The sequence below is a fragment of the Balearica regulorum genome, chromosome 8, assembly GCF_011004875.1.
Source record: "Balearica regulorum gibbericeps isolate bBalReg1 chromosome 8, bBalReg1.pri, whole genome shotgun sequence".
In the NCBI taxonomy this organism is placed as follows: domain Eukaryota; kingdom Metazoa; phylum Chordata; class Aves; order Gruiformes; family Gruidae; genus Balearica; species Balearica regulorum.
The window spans coordinates 1,439,992-1,463,665 of NC_046191.1; the positions used below are offsets into that span (position 1 = coordinate 1,439,992).

A 23,674-nucleotide genomic window follows, 5' to 3' on the forward strand; every position below is an offset into this window, starting at 1 on the left:
CTTCTTTCTAATACTTTGTAAGAATTCCACGTCCTCAGCTGTGTTGTCAGCTACAGTTCCTATACCTGCCTCGCTTACAGGCTGTGGGGATTTGTACCAAGGGTTCAGGGAAGCAGCACTGCTGCTGAGGGGACAGGACTTCTGCTTTGCCCTCATGTTTGTTGGAGGGAGTTACGATCTGGCTGATGAAACCCATATGCAGTGCAGCTGGGAGCTGACACCGTACGGAAATGGCCGGTGTCATCTTGCACAAAGGTGACGGTCCGGCCGTTCTGTGTTGCGGGAGCCGGAGCAGCCTTGTATGCACACAGACTCCCCTCGGGGGGGATGCAAACAGCCCTCGGGCCTGCAGCCCCAGGCGCGGGGAGGAGCGAGGGTTTGCCGGCCAGCCCCGGGCCATTTCGGGCACCATTTCGGCGTCGCGGCTCCCACCTGCACCGCCGGGGAGGAAATGGCGGCGGTGGTCGGGGCCGTGTCGAGCCAGGGGAGGCAGCGACCCCCGAACGCTCCGCGGGGCGGCTGCCAGAGCCGGGCCCCCGCCTGAGGGGCTCCGCCAAGCCCCGCCTGCACGGCGGGCGGCGGGGCGGTGCCGGCCCGGCTCTGGCGAGGGATGGCGGCAGCGAGGAGGGCCCGGGCGGGGGATCCCCGCGCTGGTTTCAGGCAGCAGGCGGCGGAGCCGGGCCCCGCCGTGCCGCAGGGGCTGATCCGGGCGGCTCGGAAGAGCGGGCAGTTAAACCTGTCGGGCCGGAGCCTCAGCGAGGGTGAGCGCGGGCAGCCGGCCCTGGACAGCGGGGCGGCCGAGAGCCCGCCGCCCTGGGCGGTGTGGGTGAGCTCGGTGCCGGCGGGGACGCGCGGCTCCTGGCCCTCCTCTGTAGCCGTAACGGTTACACCCGTGCTTCCCCGCACCTCGGCCCCCCTAAGCCGGGCTTCCAGCGAGGCGGCGCTGGGCCTGCCGCGGCGGGGTGGGAGCCCGGGGGAGCAGCCGCCCTTGTGCCGGGCCCTCGGCCCTCCTGGAAAACACGGGGCTCTTCAGCTGAGGGAACAGGCGCCCGTGTTTGGAGGTGGTTGGTGTTCCCCCTCTGCCCTGGGCTTATGCATGGCACTGCCCCCCGGGCAGGACAGGAAAAACACGGAGGGAGCAACAACAATGCATGTTTCCTGCCATCTGTTTGCAGCTCAGCTTGCTTTGGGCTGTTGCTGGCAGATTTCCATTAGCTCTGGAAAAATGTCTCTAGGAAAGCAGTTGACTGTATGTGTGTATGTATATATGAAAAGCACTATGACAGAGGAGGTTTGAGAGTAAATATCAGAAGAATTTAGTTGACGTGTGTATGTTTGCGTATGTAGTGCCTCAACATGTATGGCGGATAAATTTGGATACTCCAGAGGAAGCTCATCAGAATCTCTCCTTTGGCACTGCGGATCGCTGGTGGGAGCAGACAGATCTGACCAAGCTGATACTCGCCTCAAACAAACTGCAGTGTCTTTCAGAGGATGTCAAACTTCTGCCTGCGCTCACCGTTCTGGATGTGAGTCCCATTATGGCAGGACTGCACTCTCTGTAGGAGATGGGAAAACAAAGTCTTAGATCTTTGCTGGAGTGCTGCTACTGGTAATTGCTTTGAGGCGTGTACATAGCTGGTAACTTGTGTACAAAATTACTTTGTGTATTAGGTTACCTTCCTTTGTTTCTGGGGTAGGAGAAGAAAATCTACAAGGTACAAATTAGTAACTGTGTTCTAAAAACTTTATTTTCCAGGTACATGATAATCAGCTGACATCTCTTCCTTCTGCTTTAGGACAATTAGAAAATCTTCAGAAACTCGATGTCAGGTAAGTACATGACATCACATGTCATGTTACAAAATTGGAGCATGAGAAATATTGCAGTGACTTTCACGGTGTGAATAAGAGATTGCAATATATCAAATTTTCTTTCAGAAAATTAATTTCAGATTTTTAACTGGAGCATATTAGCATATTGAAAATCTTAAATTTTGGATACAGAATGATGATCTTAGGTTTGCTAAAATTATTTTCACTCAAAGTCACAGTCTAGCTTGGAAGGTGAAAACAGTGATATTTTGAATAATCGTGCAAAAGCACTATCTGCATTCATTTGCTTCAGTCTGGCAATTTTGATTTAAAGGAACAAAAATGCTATTTGTCATGAGTAATATACATTGGAAATAGTTGTATAGATGTCATTCATGCTGGAAAGTTCATATTCTTCTGTTTCCCGGAGTAATTTTGTGAATTTGTGCACAAGGAGAAAGGAGGTATGCTGCCGCTGTGTGTGTGTGAACCACATTAAAAAAAAAAAGAATGTAAGATCCAGCTGGAATATTGTAAATTCAGATGAGGGTTAAAAGTGTTCCTGAACAAATAAATAAACAAACACAATGAATTTCTCCCAGGAAACTAATCCATTTTAGAGAGCTGTAACAGTTGTAGGAGACAGATTTTTCTTAAGGGTGACAGTATCCTGAACAGCAAGTGTCTCTGCATGCTGCAGCGTGGGATGGTTTTGCCGAAGCCTGTCTCGCTGCAGATGTAATTAGTAGTTAGTCTGTGCCAGGTCGGCATATCCGGTGTATCTGATGCGGGATGTGCTTCGTACGTGCTCTAGGGTCTGAAGAGTTTGTGTTTCAACAGGCCATGTGTGGCTAGGGTAATCCAGCTGATACAAGTGGTGTAACTCTAGTTTGGAGGGCATCATGTGTAACAGAGGTCTTGTGTGTGCAGTTACGGTCTTGAAAGTATTTAGTCATTGTTTTTTCACTTTGTGTTCCATGTTTTGATACTAGCCACAATAAACTGAAAAGCATCCCAGAAGAGCTGCTGCAGTTGTCACATTTGAAGAGCCTTCTTCTTCATCACAACGAGCTGAGCCACTTGCCCGATGGATTTGGACAGCTTGTCAATTTAGAAGAATTAGTAAATTACAACTTTTTGAAAAATACTTACTTGTGCAGAAAGGCTGATTTACCCATGTTTTGCTACTGCTAATTAAAAAACCATAGCTTGTATGGCAAAACTTTGTGAATATTCTAATGACTTACGTAGGTTGTCTGTTATTATATGGCACGGTTCTGGGGGGTTTGGGGGGGGTTGTTTGTTTGTTTGTTTTTTTGAAACTCAAGTTTTGCCCCTGGTTTGCCAAATAGTTTAAGAAAAGTCTAATCCCATGTGATCTGTCAGTCGTGGGAGACTGGTTTCTTCCATTCACATTTCTACCAGGGAGATCCTGAAGATGTCAGCTATCCAATTTTAATGTTCTGCCAGTAATTAACTTTGCAGTAGCAGTACTCGTGGGATATTTTAAACATCTCTATTTCTAACCTCTCTCTCTTCCTCTCTCTCGCTTTCTTTTTTTAATCTTCAGGATCTGTCCAACAACCATCTCACAGACATTCCAACAAGTTTTGCTTTGCTCATTAACTTAGTGCGACTCAATTTGGCTTGTAATCAACTCAAGAACCTGCCTGCAGATATCAGTGCAATGAAAAGTAAATTAGTTTCCTCAGATTATTAAATGCCGTACAGCCAGTTCTGTAGTTATGTTCAGAAATACAGTGCATGTTATTCAGGATTTTAAAAATATATTCTGAGTTAATGTATTCTCAAGAATATTAGTTCAGAGTTATTTTAAAAAATCAGCTACAACTACTGTATATCAAACTTGAGTCCTCTTATGGTTCGTATTTATTGATAAGTGGAACACAGAATGATCAGAAAAGTGTAAGGATTAATATTCTGCTTAGAAGTTGTTAGCCTTAAGACTGAAATAAACAATTTGACTTTTTTTTCTTTATTGCATATATTCTTTATTCCACTCCATTGGAGTAGAAAATAAAGCATAAATGAGAGAGAGTTGAAATTATGAGAGAGGAAGAAAGTGTAAATTAGTGATAAAGTTGACTTGTAATACATGAATGTTAACTAGCATGCTGGCTAGTGGTTGATATGAGACGCATATTTTAAGAGTTGTGGCAGACCTACAGGAATAGAGGGTGGACTGCCAGCTTTTAGAGATGCTGGAGAAATTACCTGCGGGTCTTTCAGAGATGGTCTACAACGTCAAACCCTGTCTGGTTCCCTCCAGTCCCAAACTCTAAACAAGAGCTAGGGTCTGGCAGTGTCATTGAAAGCATTCCAGAACGTTCTCTGAAGAATAAATGGAAAGCAGCTGCCTTGTTTCAGAAGTGTTGATGCTAACAGATGTAATTTCTTCCAAAATTCCGTTTGGCAAAATGTTGTTATGTTTATTTTTAAAAACCAGGATATTTATGCTTCTATAGAAAACAATTCTTATTTTCTCTTATTTTTCTGTTTGTTGCTTGCACACTTACTTCTACAGGCTTAAGACAACTGGATTGCACTAAAAACTACCTGGAAACTGTACCTTCCAAATTAGCGACTATGGCATCTTTGGAACAACTTTATCTGAGAAAAAATAAATTGCGTTCCTTACCGGATTTTCCCTCATGCAAATTACTGAAGGTAAGGTTCGAAATGGTTGGTATACTGTGTGTTTGCTGTAAACTTTTAAAATAATAGCTGTTACTTGAAACACAAGTTTTTGTGAAGTGCTGTGATCAAAAGTTGATAATTCTGTGTTTAGAACTGTGTTTAGAAATTTATTTATTAAATAAATACATCTCCATTTGCAATTACTGTCCATATTTGTCATCTTAAGGTCAATTGGAAGACAACTTTGCAGCAGTGCTCTTCAGATTTGGAAAATAAAATAAGTATTTAGAAGAGGAATGACTGAAAAACTAAATTTAGTATTGCCTGCAACAGTTATTTTTATCTCTGGGAACATTTTCTGGATAAATTTACTTCGTTCGTTATCATTTTTTCTTTGTAACTGCAGAGAAAGTATACTTTTTTTTTTCTTTTAACCCGTTCTTCCAAATATTTTGTAACCTTAATTCCATGTGTGTTTAAAATTGAAAATTGGCTGCCTCAGCACATTAATTTGTTACTCAGCTCACAGAAAAATGATTGGGCCAGTTCAATGCCAGTATCACGGTGGTGTTTCCAATGACCAAATTCATCAAAGAAGGCACATACCTTAGTTCTGCATAACTCTGAACTCAGCAGTTAAAATCCCAAGCTATTTCAGTGTTTTCTAACAGAATTCATGTTGATATGTGAAGTTCAGTGTCTTAGTGTGTCCAGCAGCATGCGTACACTCTTTCTAGCCTCAAGAACCTTTCAATTTTTCCATTATAAGTGAAACATTTCCAGTGGGGACACAGAGAGCTGCCTCTCAACTTCCTATAATTTCAGAAACTTCTTATGCTTAAGAAGTTGTTGACAAGTTCTTGACAAATGCAGAGCAAATTTATTCCTGGCTTGGAAGTGGAACTCAAAGCTGAGGGTTCTGTGATGGTTTCAGAAAAGCTAAATCCAGACTCGTGTCTCTCGATCTTTGGAGGCTTTGATATTTCATAGGCAGATGAAAGGGACTAGAGATCTCCGTTTTCTCCATGTCATCGTATGGACATTTTTGCTGATGTCATGATTTCGAAGATGAGTAAGGTATAAAGTAATTTTACTGGAGTAACGTAACTGTGGATGATCTTTGTTTCCCTAGGAATTACATGCTGGTGAAAATCAGATCGAAATACTAAATGCAGAGAATCTGAAGCATCTGAATTCCCTCTCTGTATTGGAACTTAGAGACAACAAGATAAAATCAGTTCCTGATGAAATTACTTTGCTTCAGAAGTTGGAGAGACTTGACCTTGCCAACAATGATATCAGTAGGTAATACTAAGAACTGCATGTGTCTGTGATGAGGCATAGCTCATGACGTCTACTGACAGCTGATTCTACAGGTGATGTATTTCACTTGGTAAAACGTAGTTAGAAAAGAACTCTCATAAAATGAAGGAGCCCTTTCTGTATCATGTAAAGGCTATGATCAAACTGTGCCCTTCTTAAATGTGATATATTCTGTATCTTTTTATTTGAACCTGAGCTTCAGAATACCAGGCCATCTGACAAACCATTGCAAATTCTTTAGAATTTGGTTTAAAGCTGTTTTGAAATGAGTTGTTTCCATTTGCAGATTGCCTTATACATTGGGGAATCTTCCTCAGTTGAAATTCCTGGCATTAGAGGGAAATCCTTTGAGAACCATTCGAAGAGACCTTCTGCAAGTAAGCACTATAGACAGTATATAAATTTGGTTATGGTGCGTACATACATTATCCAAATTGTGCAGCCTAGCCAGAACATTAAAAAAGCTAGAAAACACCCAGATTTCAAGTAGCCTGTGCAATTTTAATCCATCTCTTGTTCATGTGTACTGTGGTTTGGGTACTCTTTCCACTGGAGTCTGATGCAGTGCATAAGACCACGAGGACTGTGGAATAAAGGAGGTCGTTGGTTTCTAGGACCTGTTTCTGATTCGCTGCAGAAGTTGTAATATATATTGCAAATGAAACAATGGACATCTGGGAAAAGAAGGATAAGGCAGGCATCTGCTGCCTAATCCTGTTGCAATCACGGTTCATTGCAATGCTAGGCGAGTACTTGACATCAGTCTTTTCCTAGATGAGCGTGGATTTCTGTTTTTCATTTTCTACTGACCTGAATTAAGGATCTAGGATTTCCAAAGCTTGTTTGATGGCAGTTGCATTTTGAGCAAAGACAATCTGATGTACTATGTTTTCTTAAGGATAACCTGCACCTCAGGTCTGCATGCTCTTTGTGGGTAACCAGCAAAGTGAGGGTGTGAGTTGTGCACGAGAAAACAAGTACGTAGGGCAGCAGGGAGGCTGGACCGTGGGCATGACTGCTGCTATAAAATTCCCTTTTATTTTTTTTCTCCAGCAGGCCCCTCTTCTCATTGGTGATATACATTACTTCTTTCTGTGCTCTTGCCAGTTTTATAAAATAAATCTTTGCACAGCACTGGGATTCTGTAAAAATAAGCAACACTGAAGGCTCTGTTGAAATGAAGTTTTGTAATATCTGTCAGAAGAGGGGAAACATCGTGTATCTGATTAAGTGAGCGTTGTATGCACTAAACTAGTGAGCAGGGGTTCCCTGAGTGGAAATCATACATGATTCCAGAGCTCAGAGTTGGCTTAAAATGCACGTGCAAAGGAGTCCGGATAGGATTGCCTGGCTACTTTAGTTCTGGTGTTCCCTAGCTTTTGAGGAATTGCTGTCTTTCAAATGTAAGAGCATAGATGTGTGTAATTTCTTCTGTATATTTCAAATTTGTAGCAGACGACAGGTAAGGATTCCATTATCACATTTTATACTGATATTGTCTTGATCCATTACCAGCACTATAAATTTATATAACTAGAATATTATATGCCTACCTAGATTTTTTTACACTTGATTTAGAGGAGTAACTGATAAAGCTTGTAGGGTTCCCCAGGCACTTCTTAGCAGCTTGTGAATGCTGAGACTAAGGATTGGCAAGGGCTCAGGGGGGAGTATAGCCTAGCAGATTGTCCTCTTGTCCATCCCTACTCCGTCTCATCTTTTCCTGTTCCTCAGACTTCATTCTTGTCCCAAACCCATTCTTGTTTCTTGATAAATTTCCAGTTGTCTTCTGTTAAATCCTAGTCTCTCCTTTTTGCATAACATACGCTCTCCTGGCTGTTGAGCTTTGACTTGTCTCCTTTCCTTTTCACGCAAGCCATGTGACAGTTACTCAGCTTTCTGTTTGGCCTTCACCTTTTCCTCAGAAGTTTCCAGGTTCTTCCTTACTGGCTTCTCTCGTCTTGCTCAGCTCAGCACATGCCATGCCTAGCCATGCCTGCAGTCAGTCCCAGTCCCCTCCCGCCTCTCTTAGTCTTTTGTCTTCTGTTTCTGTTGTCTCACCAGGCTGCTTCTGAGAGTTCCTTCCTTTCCCACTTCCATGTTTCCTTTATTCCCTCTGTATTCAGATCAGTCAGTCTCTTACTGTGTGTAACACAGTTGTCAGCTAGAATGAGAGGTGTTAATTCATATTCAGCACTTCAGGTCAGTCCCTGATTTTAAAGCATCAAGGAGAAGGATGTAGAATTATAAGGAAAAACAGAGCTTTATCCTAAAACAAATGGGCTGGATGAGATTATGCTTAATTACTCATAGATTATGCAGATAGTGACTGTCTTTGCCTACTGGAAGTTGCTATGAGAGAATTGAAAGTCAAATCTTTGGAGAATCCAGCTGTTAAAAATCCATGCAAATTATGTAAACCGCAGTGTTTTTCCCAGAGTTTGTAATTTTGGACATAAAATGTTACCGGAACATCGAACAGTCAGCTTCCTTGACAAAATTTAAATTCCTTGTCCAAAGCATAATTGTTTTAGACCTTTTTAAAGAGAAGATCAAGTTAATTTGAACGTTTTTTCCTTGCTCTTGGGGCTGGCTAACTAGATAAAAAGCTAAAAACGCAAAGCCTGAGGTAGTGACATGGGATTCATAGAATCCCAGACTGGTTTGGCTTGGAAGAGACCTTAAGCCCATGCAGTCTGTCTCCTTGCCATGGGCAGGGACACTCTCCACTAGACCAGGTTGTCCAAAGCGCCATCCAAACTGGCCAACCGGAAATTTTCAGCTGGAATAAATAAAAGTGTAAATAAGCAGGTTCATAAGCTGCTGCAAAGAGGTTTTTTCTACAGGAAGCATTAGGTGGCTTTTGTAGTCAGCAGTGCTATGGGCTCCACTGAGTGACTGGAATTGTTGTCCTTCATTGTCAAACAGCTACATAAACACTGGCTGGCGAATGCTTATTCACCTTTTTTTTTAACTGTTTTTAAAGAAAGGCACCCAGGAACTTCTGAAATACCTAAGAAGCAAAATCCAAGGTATGTTGCTCTATTGCATTGTATTTTAAAGAGAATCTTTCTAAGAAATTAAATCAGAACCTATGGAGGGTAGATGTTTCAATACAGTTTCCTTCAGTTATCCTGCAATAATAGAGCTTTATTCAAGAGTTTGCTCTTACATTTGTGTTGTTTCTTTTTCTTATTCTGTTAGGTAATACCAAAGAAAAAACATTTATTATTGAGGATTATAATTTAGAAAAATAATCTTAAGTATTTTTTCCCTGATCATCATGGGAAGTTTCCATAAGGGGTTCTTCTTTTTAAGCGTGCCATCTGTCTGCTGGCTTGGTCACAGTATAGAAGAGCAGGTGATATTTTGCAAAGCTATTATGTATTATTCATGTAATAACATAGGCAGTACAGTCCTGTGATTCCCAGAAAGTATGTGCGTGGAAAAAGTCTACCTTAGAGTCTTGGTGATGCCAGGAAGTCTACCGTGTAGCTGACTAAGAAAATACAAGTTTTGGGGGAGAAAGTAACTGATTATTTTAAACATCTTTCTAATCCTGGCCTATTAGAATTCATCTTTCTACCATCTAATAGTCTTGATCCCAACATTCCCTATATAAATAATAAAAAGTCATAATGCAGAAAATCAGGTGAAGTATTCCAAGGCAGTTACTTCTCTGCATAAATGCTGTATGTTTTTGCAGAATCCTGTCTTGGATTCAGAGCTCTGCCTCTGTGGATTAAGCAGCACCTAGATGACCTTTAGAAATCTTCATCTTTCTTAAATGTTAAGACATAAAGTAGGCAAAATGACCCAGTTGACTGGCCATGTTCAATATGATACGGAAATGATTACACTGTACTTAAATGGCAAATAAATGCTTAACTTCTTAATTCAGAAGGGATCTTGGTGATAAGTGTAGGCAACTTTCATTGAAAGGGATACATGGGAATTTTCCTCTTCTTGAGTGGGTTTTCTCTCCATCTGCCAGAGGATGGCAGTATTAATTAGGGTACTGCAGCGTAAAAAATTGCTTTAAAATGTCAGGTTCCGTGCAAATCTGACGTATTATTAACTTCAGAAAAATTAATTGGATGCTACAGTACATACTCAGAAGCTTATCTGGTGAACTATAACAGATAACATAACTGTGGATAATAAAATTCACTAATGTCTTGCATGTACAACAATGTTCATGATTTTACTCTACCTGTTATGGCATGTAAGTTGGAGCTAGAACAGTAGCAGTCCTGTTTCTGTAGAGGTTTAAACTGGAAAAAGGTCTCTTTCTAGCTTGTTTTTGGCCCTTTTGACTTTTCTTGGTGCAAGGATAGCTAGTTGTGATTAGGTGCAATTGTTACTAGACTTTTGTTCATGAATGGTGCTCAATTTCCATAGAGTTTTGTTCATTTTCTTTTAGTGGAAGTTGGATTTATCATGGGTGGACTTAGGCGTAGGTGAATCCCTCGGGTGTGATGCACACCTCAGATGTGCAAACGATGGTTTTAATCTGCATTTCTTTTAATGTGCATTTAATCTACATTCAAAGTAGCCTTGCAAAGCCAATAGCTGTTTCATGTGGATTGTAGATAGCAATCAAAAGGAACTCTACAGGGGAGAGTATGATGAAGGTTTATAAATATTAATGTTTTAACTAAAATTATGGTTAGATTTGCTGTTCTGTATATAGATGATCTGGATCATCACTTCTAGCCCGAATTCCCTGTTTATCATTGTTTCTAGCTCCCCACCCCTTGGAGGCTACTGCCTGACTTAACAGCCAGCTACCGCTACCACAACATCTCTGTTGCTTCCTGGCCATTTTTTTCAAAGTCCAAGTCAACCCCTCTTCCTTCCACCCCCCAAAAAAACCAACCAGAAAACCAAGATTATAAAAAAAAAAATACAGGAAGAGTTAAGAAGGGTGATGGCAGGTGACAGGGACACTGAGCTCTCCATCTGGGTCATTCGGAACCCCACATCTGGCTGCAGCCTGTAGTTTGTGTGACTGTCTATGTTTGTGCTCTCTAGATGATGTAACCAGCCCAAATGAAGAGCCTCCTGTGACAGCCATGACTCTTCCAAGCGAGTCAAGGATTAACATGCACGCCATAACCTCACTAAAATTATTGGAATATAGGTATGTGCTTTGAAATATTACCTATTTCTGAAGTTGTAAGAAAACTTTCCTATTTTTTGCCTTTTTATTTTTACTTCATGATATACACCGAACTGTCTGCAATCCTGCTGCATTTGTGCATTTTTCACTTTAATTTGTGTGCTCAGGAACAGGCAGATTTGAATTGCAGGGTTTTTTAAATTATTTCTTTGTATTATCAAGTATTCCACAGTAACATTCCTTTTAACTCACCAAGATGCTTAATGCCTTCAGGTTCCTTTAGTAGCTCTTAAACTTCTTTAGCGATTATCATTAAGTCTCAAAACATCTTGTGGTAGGTGAGTATCTCTTGAGTTATGTCTTAAATCTCACCAACAATGTTGCTTGTTAGGTTAGGAAAGGGAAATAAAGACATTTTTGCTGAGAGCTGCCGTGTGAAATGCATAGTCCTGCTGGGAGCTGGAATGTGGAAAGGGCTGGGATGGCTTTGGTCACCACAAATGTTGAGGAGCTCCAAAAGGAGGAGCTACCCGAGTTCCATGTCACTGTGCTGCAGCTGTTATCTGAGCCAAGAGGGGAAATCTGGTCACTGCCAACTTCGCTACGCTTTGTGGCCCAATATGCAGCATTCACACATTTGGTGAGATAGTGACATAACTCAGCTCCTACCGATTTTTCTTCAGCAGGAGAACAGATCAGGGTGCCGGTGTGGTGTTACTGCCCAGGTGCCATGTTATGTGGAGCAGTGATGGGTAGCTTTCTGGTTAACAGTCCTTCAAGGACTTCAAATTGTAGATATTTATATATCTATTCTGCTACTCTAAAAGAAGATGAAAACATCTTGTTAATAAATAGGAAATGATTAACTTGTTTGTGTTACTCAGCTAAATGTTTTTCGTTGTGTAGTGAGAAACAGGCAGCTGTGATTCCTGATGACGTGTTTAATGCAGTCAGAAGCAATCCTGTTGCCACTGTCAACTTCAGCAAAAATCAGCTGAAGGAAGTTCCTCCGAGGTACTTTTGTAAAAGTTGTTCTCTAGCTATTACTTGCTTTTCTGCTTTCGTTCCTCAGCATCTTGTGTTTTTCCCAGTGAAGTATATTTGCACTTTATGCTATGTATGTGTGTGTATACGCTCAGACACACAAATGAAAGTATAATTGCAATGCTGTATAACACACTTGTGTTTCTAGTACGAGCAGCATGCAGGCGGGTTCATTGATTAGCATGAGGATTGTAGGAAAAAGAAGCTTGGCTATACTCAATGGTGCTTTCATTACGTGGTGGTGTTCATCTTGCTTTGCTAAGCGTTGTTGAAATGAATGAGGGGAGACTGATGTGACTTCTCATAATAATGAAGTACTGTACTTAACTACAGCGTAGTATTGTTTTCTCTACAAAGTGGTCTTTTCACCACTTTGCTGGGTGATAGCTTAGTACTACAGCTGAGGTTGTATTTAAATTCAGTGTCTTCAGATAGCATAATTGGGGGGGGGTTAAGGAAGCCCAAACGATTTCCATGCCCTTTTTTTGATAGGTTTTGTGTCCTATCACGTAGCATTTGATATTACTGCACTTGTTACTTCATCCACAGTCAAGGAAAAGCTTTCAGTTGACACTCATAGGAATAAATAGCCTTTTTGTGTAAGGAGGAAGGTTACTGCATCTCTGGTAGCCCAAGAAAATAACGAAAGCTGATTTTTAAGGTTACCACCGCATTTGTGGGGGTTTACTAGGACTCAAGTGTGTTGAACATTTAATCTTTAGCACATAGAACTTGAAGAGATGCGATCTCTCTCTCATAGGGAAAACTCTCTTTTCAGTACAACCTGTAGCAAATCAATCCAGTGCGATAATGCTCATGCCCGCCCCCCCCAGCTTTTCCGCTCGGCTAGAGGCTGTTGCGTTCACTGGGGATAGGTGTAGGTGTGCGGCTGCTGGGTGCCAGAGAATTCAGTGGCAATCCAGATAGGAGAGAAGAGTGCTTTCTCATTTAATTACCTTTTGGTTTTAAGGCTGAACCAGAGATTCTGTTAGAGGGATTCAACGACTAACTTTTTGAGCTTCTAAACATGTTAACACCAAAGCATCTTAATAACATACCCTTTTACAAGAAGCAGCAAACGCTGTGTTTCCTGGAATTTGTAATAGCAGGTCAGTGGAAGAGGAAACAAAAGGTGGAAATAAAATAACAATCTCTCTCTGATTGTTTGACTGCTAAAGAAGAGTGATAGAGCCTTATTGTTAAACCGTTCATGGGGCAGGAGATGACAGTGGTGGCTATCTGTGCCATAGTTTTTGAAATGCCTCTTAACTGCATTTAAGTGAGTAGGCTTTTGTAGTAAAATTTGCTCTCCTAATCAGTGAGAGAAAATTTACTCTCCTAATAACTTTAGAAAAGTGGTTCTGAGCTTTGTCTTTACCTCAGGTGTAAGACTCCAGGACAGGCAGCTTTTCCATTGTCGTCACTCCACAAAATTGCTTCTGAAATGTCAAGAAAGACAGTGTGTCCTTGATTTGTAGAATAAAGCAGGGTTTTTTTTCTGATAGCTTAGAAAATAGAATGCAAATGTGAGCTTACCTAATAAAAGTATATTCATATTGGGTTTCAGGATTGTGGAGCTGAAAGACTCAGTCTGTGATGTCAACCTTGGCTTCAATAAAATCTCATCTATTTCCTTGGAGCTTTGCATGCTCCATAAATTGACACATTTGGATATCAGGTTTGTGACGTGTGTTGGACTTCCTTCCTCGGTAACTTATTTTCATGCCTTTTTAAACCAGCCATCTGTTACAGTGGAATAGCAGTGCTGAAATAGTTTTTCACTTCCCAAAATGCCTCCATAACAGTCGAATGACCGGCAGATCTGCAATAGCAAGTGGCCTAGATTTAGGCATTGGTTAAAGAAAAACGCAAAAAACAAGCAAACAAGCTCTGAGACTTGCTGTGCCAAAAGGTCTTGCCTCAGTCATAAAAGGCTCTCAGAGATGTTAAGTTGCTATTTAAAAACACACCACCACCACCCCGCTAAAGAAACCCACACCCAAAAAATCCTGGCGGATACCTGGGAAGTAGGTGAAGGTACAAACCCTGTTATGCTGCCTGAAACTGAAGCTGTCTGTAGGTGTTTTGTGTGCAATATCGTTAGTTATTGTCATTTTGCCTTCTCTAACTCCTGAAAAATGCTCATTGCATTTGTTCAGACATCAGGATCAGCTCGCTGGCGTTTTTACCTTTGGTGTTTCACAAAGTGAACGGTAGCAAAGGGCAGTTGCAGAGACGGGTTTTTACTTTGTTTTAAAGTGATCTGCCTGTGCCTGGAGGGAGCCCAGCGAGGGGCCACTGAGATGCTGAAGGACGGGAGCATCTCTCCCGAGAGGAGAGGCTGGGGAGCTGGGACTGCTCAGCGTGGAGCAGAGCAGCTCAGGGATCTCATCCTGCGTACAAACGCCCGCAGGAGGGTGCAGAGAGGACGGAGCCAGGCTCTGCCCGGTGGTGCCCAGGGCCAGGACCAGAGGCCACGGGCACAGAGTGACACGCAGCAGGGTCCCTCTGGGCACCAGCGAACCCTTTGTCACTGTCAGGGTGCCCGAGCGCTGGCACAGGGTGCCCAGGGAGGTGGTGGAGTCTCCATCCCTGGGGATGTCCAGAACCCAACTGGACACGGTCCCGGGGGGTTGGACCAGGTGAGCTCGGAGCTGCCTGCCCACCTCAGCCACTGTGACACACGTGCTGCTGATGGAGGAGTTGGGCTGAAGATTGCAGAATGGATGATGGGATGAGATTGATGAGGTTGAAGCGCATCTTTTAGTGAGTGGTCTTTATTTTCCTGTAACGACTCTTTGTGTCACACTCGGGAAATACCTTGTTTGTCCTTACAAACCCATCTTCCTTGTATTTAAGAAGCTTCTGAATGGCTTCCCGTTGTGGGAAACACTACAGTAACAGTACCACAAATGAGTGTTACAGCAGTTGGATACCCAGCTAAATGAGTTTTGAAGAGGCTTAGAGGTATCCTACTGATTCACTGTAGCACCAAGATCTGGGCAGTTTCCTAAGCTTTCCCCTGAAACCTAAGGAGCAGAATTGCCAAGCGCGTTTCTGGAGTTGTTAGATGCTGTGAAATACTTGGGAATCTTTAGAGGACAGACTTTCAAATGTCCTATTGGCAGAAATGAGAATGCAAACCTGGCTTGCATTAGCAAGCATCTGTACTTAAGCATGGTCTTGAACCATTTATGAAGCAATTAATCCATTTAAGACAGCGTGTTAGTACTGATGAATATGCCTATTCAGTCTCTGTGGATGCTTAACTAAAACTTCATAGAAGTTAGTGATTATTGTTTGTCTTCATTTGATACACAGAAATAATTTTTTGACATCTTTACCTGAAGAAATGGAGGCACTGACAAGACTGCAAACAATAAATCTTTCTTTTAATAGGTGAGCAACTACTTAGATTTCGGGTTTTTTTAATGCAGTAATAAAAAAGAATGGGCCGAATTCAGTATGATTTTCCTGTGACGTAAGAATGAGGAGGCGCTCAATCATCTAGCTGTGAGCGTGAGACCGATGAAGTGAATATACTTCTTTACACAGCGGGTGGTGTGTTTTTGGAACTTTCTGCCACAAAAGTTTTGGAGAGGGACAGTAGCATCTGGTTAAAAAAGGGATTAAACGGTCTTGTGAACAAGATATCAAAGAATGGATAGCGCCAGGACTGCCCTTTGGCACCCGTCATGCAGCAGCTCTGAACGATGGCGGAACAGGAGGGGAATGGTCGGTGGAAGCAGCCGAGCGGTGTCCCTGAAGGTGCTGCTGATGCTCGCGGCAGGGACCCAGCGCTTCCTCTGACTCCACAGGGTGTCTCTGAAGGGCAGGAGAGAACTATGGGCCCTTGTTCTCCTCCTTTACCCTGGTGAGTCGCGTTCTGTGTGACAGCCAGTCTCGTAAAATGCCTGCAGTTCTGTGTGAGGGGCTGAGCTGTCGCTGTGCACGGTTTGTTCAGCTTTCTCACGGTGTGCAAGGTACAGTAATCAATACTTTCCCCTTTCAGAGCAGTGCGTTTAAACATTTACCTTAAATGAGCAAAGCTAAACTGCTGTCTGATTTGAAAAGCTGCTATTTTTCTTTGAGTTCCCTATTTCTCACTTGCCTTGGTTTGCCTCCTTTTTTTTCCTGAAGGTTTAAAGTATTTCCCAGCGTCCTTTATCGCATCCTAGCACTGGAGACGATCCTGCTCAGTAACAATCAGGTTGGGTCTGTAGACCCACTGCAGCTAAAGAAGATGGAGAACCTTGGAACGCTGGACCTTCAGAACAATGACCTCCTCCAGGTGCCACCAGAACTTGGGAACTGTGAAACTCTGAGGTGTGTGTTTCAGGTGGTGACCTGGCTTATAAAAATACATCCTGACTGATTTCTTCAGGGTACGTTCTGTCAGAGGAAAAGTACTAATCGGCAGTGTGTTTGTAGATCTCGATGCACAAAAAGGGTCTCTCACCATTTGTAAAATAATGCAATGTCTTCTGTATTTCCTCAGTATTGTGGAGAATTAGGGGAGTTGTTTCCTGATTGTAAAAAAAACTGGAAAGGTTCTGTTGGTTTGTGTAAATCCAGTGTCGGAGCCTAAGCCAGATCCCTTGCTGTGCGCAGACACGGTGCTGGTGCACCTGTAAACAGGCCGGGCAGGTCAGGCCTGGAGCTCCTTGCCCATGTGTCACTCGTGGCTCTTGGGGACAGGATAGCGTTCTCTAAACTGCGTCTGGAGAGAGGCGACTGAATGTCCTTACATGATGCACGTCCGGGAAGACAGGGGCGCGTAAGCAGCCCGTCTTGTCAAAGACCACAAATGGCTGGTCCCGGTGGGTTCCCCTTTGAAGTACACTTTCCAAGGAACTTTAAAAATACAAAATAAAGCACCCACTTTCCCCAAGCAGAACCCTCCAGAGATGAACGTACCAAAGAGCAGCGGGCTAGCAGCTAAGCTGGAAAGCAGAGGGTTATGATTTAACATAATTTTCCCCTTTTATTGTGCCATTTCTATATTTCAGAAGTTCTTTTTCTCTTTCTTCTGGCAGAGGCTTGCTGAAGATGTATGTGTGCATTGTGTGTCTACAGTAATATGCCACTGCTGATTTATTAGCAGAAATTAAAACTCGGATGTCTCTACGTTAGTGTGAAGTAGGGAAGCAAAAATTAAAATTCTTTTAGTGGAACAGAAGAGGAATTACTTACGAATTTCAAAAGATTCAAAAATCTGTGTGCGGTGTACAAATGTGTTGGTACAAGGCAAAGCCTTTATATGAGTCACTGGAAATCTCTCTTTTTTCTAGGACACTTCTGTTAGAAGGAAATCCGTTCCGCACTCCCCGGGCGGCCGTTCTGGCAAAGGGCACAGCCGCAGTGCTGGAGTATCTGCGGAGCCGAATCCCTGCTTGATGCCTGGGCTGTGTCCTTGCAGGCCCGGGAGCAGCCTTACCCGACCGAGGGGTTCCCCGCCTTCCTCCTGGCTCGTCAGCTGTTGGCTAACCTGGCCCGTCCCGTAAAGCATTTGTACTACTGTTTGTAGTTCGCACGTGAAGAACGAACTCCCCTATGAAATGTTTCCCCTCGAGGCTGCATGTTTCGAGAGTGCATTTAAGATGCCACCATACGTGTTCACACTTTTTGTAATAAAGAATGCTGTTGACAGCTGCCTTCACTAATAGTGACAATGTTTTTTCTACAGTTAAGCTAATTTTTAAAAGCAGTGTCAGCACCACGGTATTTGAGCAAAAGGCAGAACTGGCACCGATTTTTGTAGCCTGTTCTGTGATCTCTGTCAGGTACGTGGTCTCTTCACTGCTGCCTCGGAAAATGGGCTCTGCTCGGCGTGCGATGACACGCTCGGGCCCTTGAACTGTGCTCTGCTGCGGCGAGGGCTGGGTACGAGCTGTACCGCAGGCTGCGCGTCGCACGTGAAGGAAAGCGGGCCGGCTGTCGGTGGCTGCACTGACACAACAGCGGTTCCTGTTGGATGTACGCTTCGGGGCGTTCCTTCAGCACCTACTGTCACCAAGTTTTCTGGCCAGTAACATTTAGATACTTCTCATTTTTTATGTAAACACACTTCCAGGTCCTGAAATGATAGTGACGCTCCGTGGATAGCAGTGGCACGAAACGGCGGGCAGCTCGGTGCCGCCTGCCCGGGGACTGCAGATCCCTCGCGGCTCTTCTGGCCGGCCCAGGCCCCTGAACGGGGAGGGCGATGGAAGCGGGTCCGGCCGGGTCCCGCTGCCTGGGCGGCTGCTGCCGGGTGCTTTAGGAACCGTGCCCTGCACACCGAGAAACGTCTGCCTGTTGGTTGTACGTACTGCTGGGTGCCATGGGGAGGGTGCACACCTCCCGCAGCAGCGCTGTGGCCCAACGCAGCGCTGTCAGCGGCGTACCCAGCATGGTGCCAGCCGAGAAAGCTGCCTGGCTTCCAGCCCTTGAGTGGTGTCACCCCTTCCTGGCGCTGCCCTGTCCGCTGCTGGCAGCAAACAGGTTCGTGCTGTGCCTATGTGCGACTTCCCACAGCAACCTGCTGACTTCTTTCCAATCTAAAACTTAAAGGAAAAGCTTTCAAGTAAAAGAGATCCTTGCTAAGCTCTAGGAACGGAAATGTGCCTCCATCTCCTGTTCTCCTGCGTTCAGCCTCTGCCGGGCTGACGCCAGGTGGGAATCCTTCCTGTGGTACGTGTTCATAAGGGAGAGTGTGCGTAATGAAAGCGTTGTCCTTTCTCCACCTGCCCATTCTGTAATACTGCAGATTTAACACGGTTCAAAGTTAAACTTCCCAGGTTTTGCATGTGCCCAGAATTAACGTAAAGCACACCTCACCCTCGGGGCCTCTGAATCCAGCGCGCAGCTTTCCGCACGAGTGGGGATGTGTGATGCACCTTGCACGCGGCTGCACCACGACCCCTCTGGGAGAAGGGCCAGAACTGCCTGGCGCGGCCGGAGGCACCGGAGCCCTGACGGCTGGTGTTGACCTGCTGGGGGGGGGCAAGGGCTGCGGGGGGCAAAGGATGGGGGGCCAGGATGGGCCGAGGGCTGGGGCGTTGCTACAGACATGCCGGAGCGCCTTTGGGTGGAAAGGCCGGCGGACAAGGGCCGAGCTGTTCTGCGGTTACCGGCTGGCGGAACTGCTGCCGCTCTCGCCCCCGGCTTTCCCTACGGGTTTGGACCCAGCACAGGAGGCAGCGACCACCGGGCTGCTCTTCGCCAGCGCCCAGTCGCTGCCCTTCCCTCCTCGATGTCTCGCCCGTAGCGACAGCTGAACGGGGGGAGCTGCTCGGTTTCCGAGTCTCTCTCTGACGCATCTGGTGATTAAAAAGCGCCTTTCCCTCCAACACCCCTCGGTTTGCTGGTGGATGCAGCAAACGATGCTGTACGTTAACGGACTGACGCAAACGTATGGAAGCTGTAAGTTAATGGACTGACGGTGTACGCGGTTCCTGGTTCTGGGGATCTGGACCCGTTTCAACCACCTCGCTGCCCGCAACGTGCACAACGGCCGTTTTGGAAACCTCAGCTCCTTTCCAATAGTAAAAGACGACAAAAGTTAATTACAATAAGGTGACGTTTTTATTATTTATACAATAAAGAGACTTTTTAATGTTATTCAAAACACTTTTTTAAATACTGAAAAAGTTGGGTACACCAAAGCCGAAAAATGGCTCTGCTATACACTGCACAGCATTGGTTTAGTCCCTGTATTCCTTTATGTACAGAAGCATCTGCAAAATGCATTCTAAACACAATGTGCACCTTACGGATAAGTGTCATACATGAACTAAAACTGGAAGGATACAACCTGCGTGTGCAAATTAACTAACAATATAATTGATTGCACTGAATCAATAGATTTAAAATAGAATTTTGAAGTACCTTTTTGCACATAAAATGAAGCAGCTTTCAAGTTCAGTAAGTCTTTATACTGCAAAAAACATTAAGTACATTCACAATCTATGTTAATAAAGTAGTAAATATTTCATTCAGCTTTATTTACATGAATACCGTAATTAAACTGAAAAGTACAGTTAGTCATTTGTAATATAGCAATCTTTTAACACATACAAAAATGACCATTTTCTGTATATAATTTAAGCTCAAAATCACAATTATCTCAAAATATTAATTACAATACAGCCATCTCCATCATAATTAAACATGTCTTTTATAAAATGGTAAAATTTTTAATAAAGTAAGCTGTTGGTTCTGAACGGGATACAGTACTCACAAGTAGAAAACCGAACGGATGGGCGCGTTTGTTCTGCCGGGGCCGGGGGCCAAGCCACACGCGCGAGCAAAGAGACAGAGAAGGCCCCGAGTGACAGAGATGAAGCCGCTTGTGCTGCAGGGCCGTGGCTGGGCGGGTGGTGCTGCAGGAAACGCCTCACAAGGGCCGCGGAAATTCTTATGCAATGCAATGATGTCATTCACCTCCAGAATATTTGCTGGAATTGTCCAGGAAGAGGATTGGCAAAAGGCTTTTTTTTTTTTTTTCCTTTGCTTTTTGTTTGTTTGTTTGTTTGTTTTAAGAGAAACGCTTTAAACCCTCTGATTCGCAAACACCGTCTTTTGAAATTTGCTTTTCCGTGAGAGCTGACCTGGCCTCCGGGTGCCACTGCTGTGCCGCACACGTGGCTTGATGCCCGCCATCACCGAAGGTGTTCAAAACAAAACCAAACCACCAATTAATTCATATCCTATCCAAACTACTGGCCTGAAAGTTGTATCGTTACGTTGTATTCCACTCACACTGGTGAGACCGACAAGTGAAATAAATCCTGACGTCTGACTGCCTGGCAATGAAATGGTACGTCTTTGTGCGCTTGTGTAAAATTAACTTTTTGAAGGCAGAAGACGGGGGAGGAGCGCTGCGGCCGGGGGGCAGCTGGGACACACTAACCTGTGGGGAGGGAGCTCAACCTTCAGCTAAAATGCTATTCCCGTTTGGAAATGCCGAATGCAACGTCCCGCCAGGTAAAAATCCGCTAAGGGAGGCAGGGAGCCCGCGACGGGAGGGGGGCACTCGGGTCAGCCCCCGCCTCGGCTGTACGGGGCTGCGCGGGAGCGGGGCAGCAGGACGGCGAGGCGCAGCCCCCGCGTGCTCCGGTGCTCGGCTGCCGTCGAGGGCCCGGGCAGCACGGAGCCGTCGGCAGCCCCCGGTTCCCGGGCACGCGGCCCCCCGGCCCCAGGCAGCCGGCACGGACCCCGGGCTGCCCCCGGCGCCAGGTCCTGCCCCGAGCACGCTGACACGCGTGGGCGGTCCTTTGCCTGCCTTTGCATTTACTGTTGCATATATCTCTACCAGATATATACATATCTATAAATATATACACGTATCTATAAATAAGCATTTGTTTTGATTGCATAAGGTAATTAAACGCTATATTACAAGCCAGAGAGGTTTAACCAAGGAACGTCTTTACATTCAAAGTGCTCACTAGCAACAGCAAACCAATCTCCGGAACGTTTCATACTGTAATTTGTAGCTGGATTTTTGGCTCGTGAAGCTCAGCGGTGGTCTCTAACGTTAGTGACTTCACTTTTCAGGTGTTCCTACGTGAGCTAAAAAAATGGCATTTACAGCACCGTTGCCAAGGTGGTTCCGTTCCTGCTCAGACAGCGGCCGCCCACAAAGGCCTCAGCAGCCCTTGGGGCTGCGCGTTCCCCACGAGCCCCAGGGACCGGCCGTGTTTACTGTCCCGCGGCTGCACCGCGCAGCGTTAGGAACTCGCCCCTCGGCTCGGCCGCCACCGACGCGCTCGGCTCTGTCCTGCCCGGTTACCTGCGCTGAGCCGCTGGCCAGGCACGGCCGACCCCGCTGCACAGCCCGTCCCCCCCCTCCAAGAGGTGCGCAGGCACGGGCGTGTTAAAAAATGTCTTGGAAAATATCAGAACGGATTTGAAGATGTAAAATGAGCGCTACTGTGAACAAATGGCTTCTAAATATCCTCGTTTAGCAGCACCCAGATAAAAACTGTAAGCTGGGAATGGGAAGATGGGCCAATTATTAAATTATTACGCTGGGGGGGCCGGCAGGCTTCCTGGGGTCTGGTCTTAGCTTTTAGCTCAAAACAGGAACAGCACTTTGGAAGCAGCTTTTTTTCCTTTTTTTCCCCCCCCCTCTTTTGTTTTTCCCCTTAAGAGCTGCCTTGTACCAAGCCTGCAGAAAAGCGAGCGAGTGCCTGCCAGTCTGGCCGCCGGGATTTGGGCACGCCGTGGCTTCGGGGGGAGCAAGGGGTACGGGGGGAGCTCTGCCACCGGCCGCCGGGCTCCTGAAAACTTGCTGCAAAATGAGCGTAAGGGAATTACATCGCAGGCTTCCTTGTTTAATCTAGCCCTTCCCTGAGGATCATTAGTTAAGTGTTTATTGCATGGAAAAAATCTAAACCAGCCGAGCGGGGCGTTCCCAGCGAAGGGACGGACTGGGGGACGCGCGTGCTGCAGCGCTGCGGCGAGAACCCGGCGGGGCGAGCCGCCGGCCGCGGGCTGGACACCCCCACCGTGTTTCTAACAGCCGGGTTCCCTCAGAACGGAGATTTCCGTTTGGGAGATAACGGAGTTTGAGGGCTCGTACAGTCGGTGTGGGAGACACGCGGTGTGCTCGGGCGTGCCGAACAGCCCAAGGCGAGGACACCACCTGCGTTTTGGTGCTGGCCTGCTCAAACTGCGGTCACGCACGTGACAGTGAACCCACACGTGGAATTCACCCCAGCAGGCACCGTCGCCTGCCTCCAGCACTTGCCATGTAATCATATTTAGCAAAAAAAAAAAAATAAATATCATGGTTACGTGCGGAGCATGCGCAGCCCCTGGTAGCCGGCCCGCGGACCGGGCTGGGCGTGACTGGCTGCGGGGTTACGGCAGACCTTCCAAAGGGGCGAGCTGTTTCCAAGGACTAATGTCAAAGTCCTAAGCAGTCCCACTAAAGCAATTTTAATTGCTCATAATGCTAGTGCTAGCCAAACATCATTTCAGCCAATTCGAACAAAAATAATGCCAAAAAAGAAAGTATTTGCTATTTTTTGAGCTGTGGGGGTTGATGCGTTCACTACTGTGTGTTTCAGCCAGGAGTCCAAACTCTCCACCCCAAGCCCCTTTCTAGGGTCGGTGGGAGTTTTGGCAAAGTTAAGGACTTAAGTGTGACATTCCACTGCACTAACTTAATTTTGTTGTCATTCCCATTAATGAAAGCACTCAGCAATCCTGACGCACGGTCCTGCACACAGCCCCGGCCGCCGATGCTGCTGAGCTCTAGATCTGCAGAAAAACAACCGAGCACCAAACAAGGCATGAACAAGCACGAAAGCTCACTTGCTTTTTTCAGTTCACCAGTTTCCACCTGGAAGTTGTTATCTCGGTCCTGGGCCCTAAGGCGGAGCCCTCATCATCCTCCCTGCAGCCACAACTCCCTGCCATGCTTTTCGGCGCTACGTACGTAACACGTATATTTAACGCTGCCACGTGTCTCAGGAGTCTGTCCTGTCGTTTTGCTTGCGGGGAGGTGGATGAGGGCATCATGACCTCAGGCAGCGTTACAGCATGACCCAAAGCTGCCGTAGTGACCGACTGCATTTTCCTGCCCGAAGCAGTCCCAGGAAGGATTCCTGAGCCGGGGAGCGGCGCCGGCACGACGTGCCTGCGGGTGGGACACCACCGCCGCGGCTGGGACACGCTGCTTCGCCGTGTGGGCGCGTGTGCGGCGGCAGCCGGAACAGAGAT

The 23,674-nt window shown here is 45.5% G+C and overlaps 1 protein-coding gene across 1 annotated transcript; it reads left to right on the forward strand.

Moving 5' to 3' along the window:
- The first annotated feature begins 568 nt into the window (after positions 1–568).
- LRRC40 (leucine rich repeat containing 40) lies at positions 569–17,937 on the forward strand. Its single transcript, XM_075759117.1, has 15 exons — positions 569–761; positions 1,348–1,529; positions 1,760–1,833; positions 2,808–2,937; positions 3,386–3,509; positions 4,361–4,503; positions 5,606–5,778; positions 6,083–6,173; positions 8,783–8,828; positions 10,831–10,939; positions 11,825–11,932; positions 13,530–13,640; positions 15,284–15,361; positions 16,103–16,288; positions 17,254–17,937. The coding sequence occupies exons 1-15, from the start codon at positions 611–613 to the stop codon at positions 17,357–17,359; spliced, it is 1,812 nt and encodes a 603-aa protein (XP_075615232.1). The 5' UTR covers positions 569–610; the 3' UTR covers positions 17,360–17,937.
- The last annotated feature ends 5,737 nt before the right edge of the window (positions 17,938–23,674 follow it).

Excerpts from the sequence above, each read along its gene's own strand:
- LRRC40 (XM_075759117.1), top strand. The coding sequence starts at position 611 with ATGGCGGCAGCGAGGAGGGCCCGGGCGGGGGATCCCCGCGCTGGTTTC. Across the intron at positions 15,362-16,102 it reads ATAAATCTTTCTTTTAATAG|GTTTAAAGTATTTCCCAGCG; the intron begins GTGAGCAACTAC and ends TTTTTCCTGAAG. Across the intron at positions 16,289-17,253 it reads GGGAACTGTGAAACTCTGAG|GACACTTCTGTTAGAAGGAA; the intron begins GTGTGTGTTTCA and ends TCTTTTTTCTAG.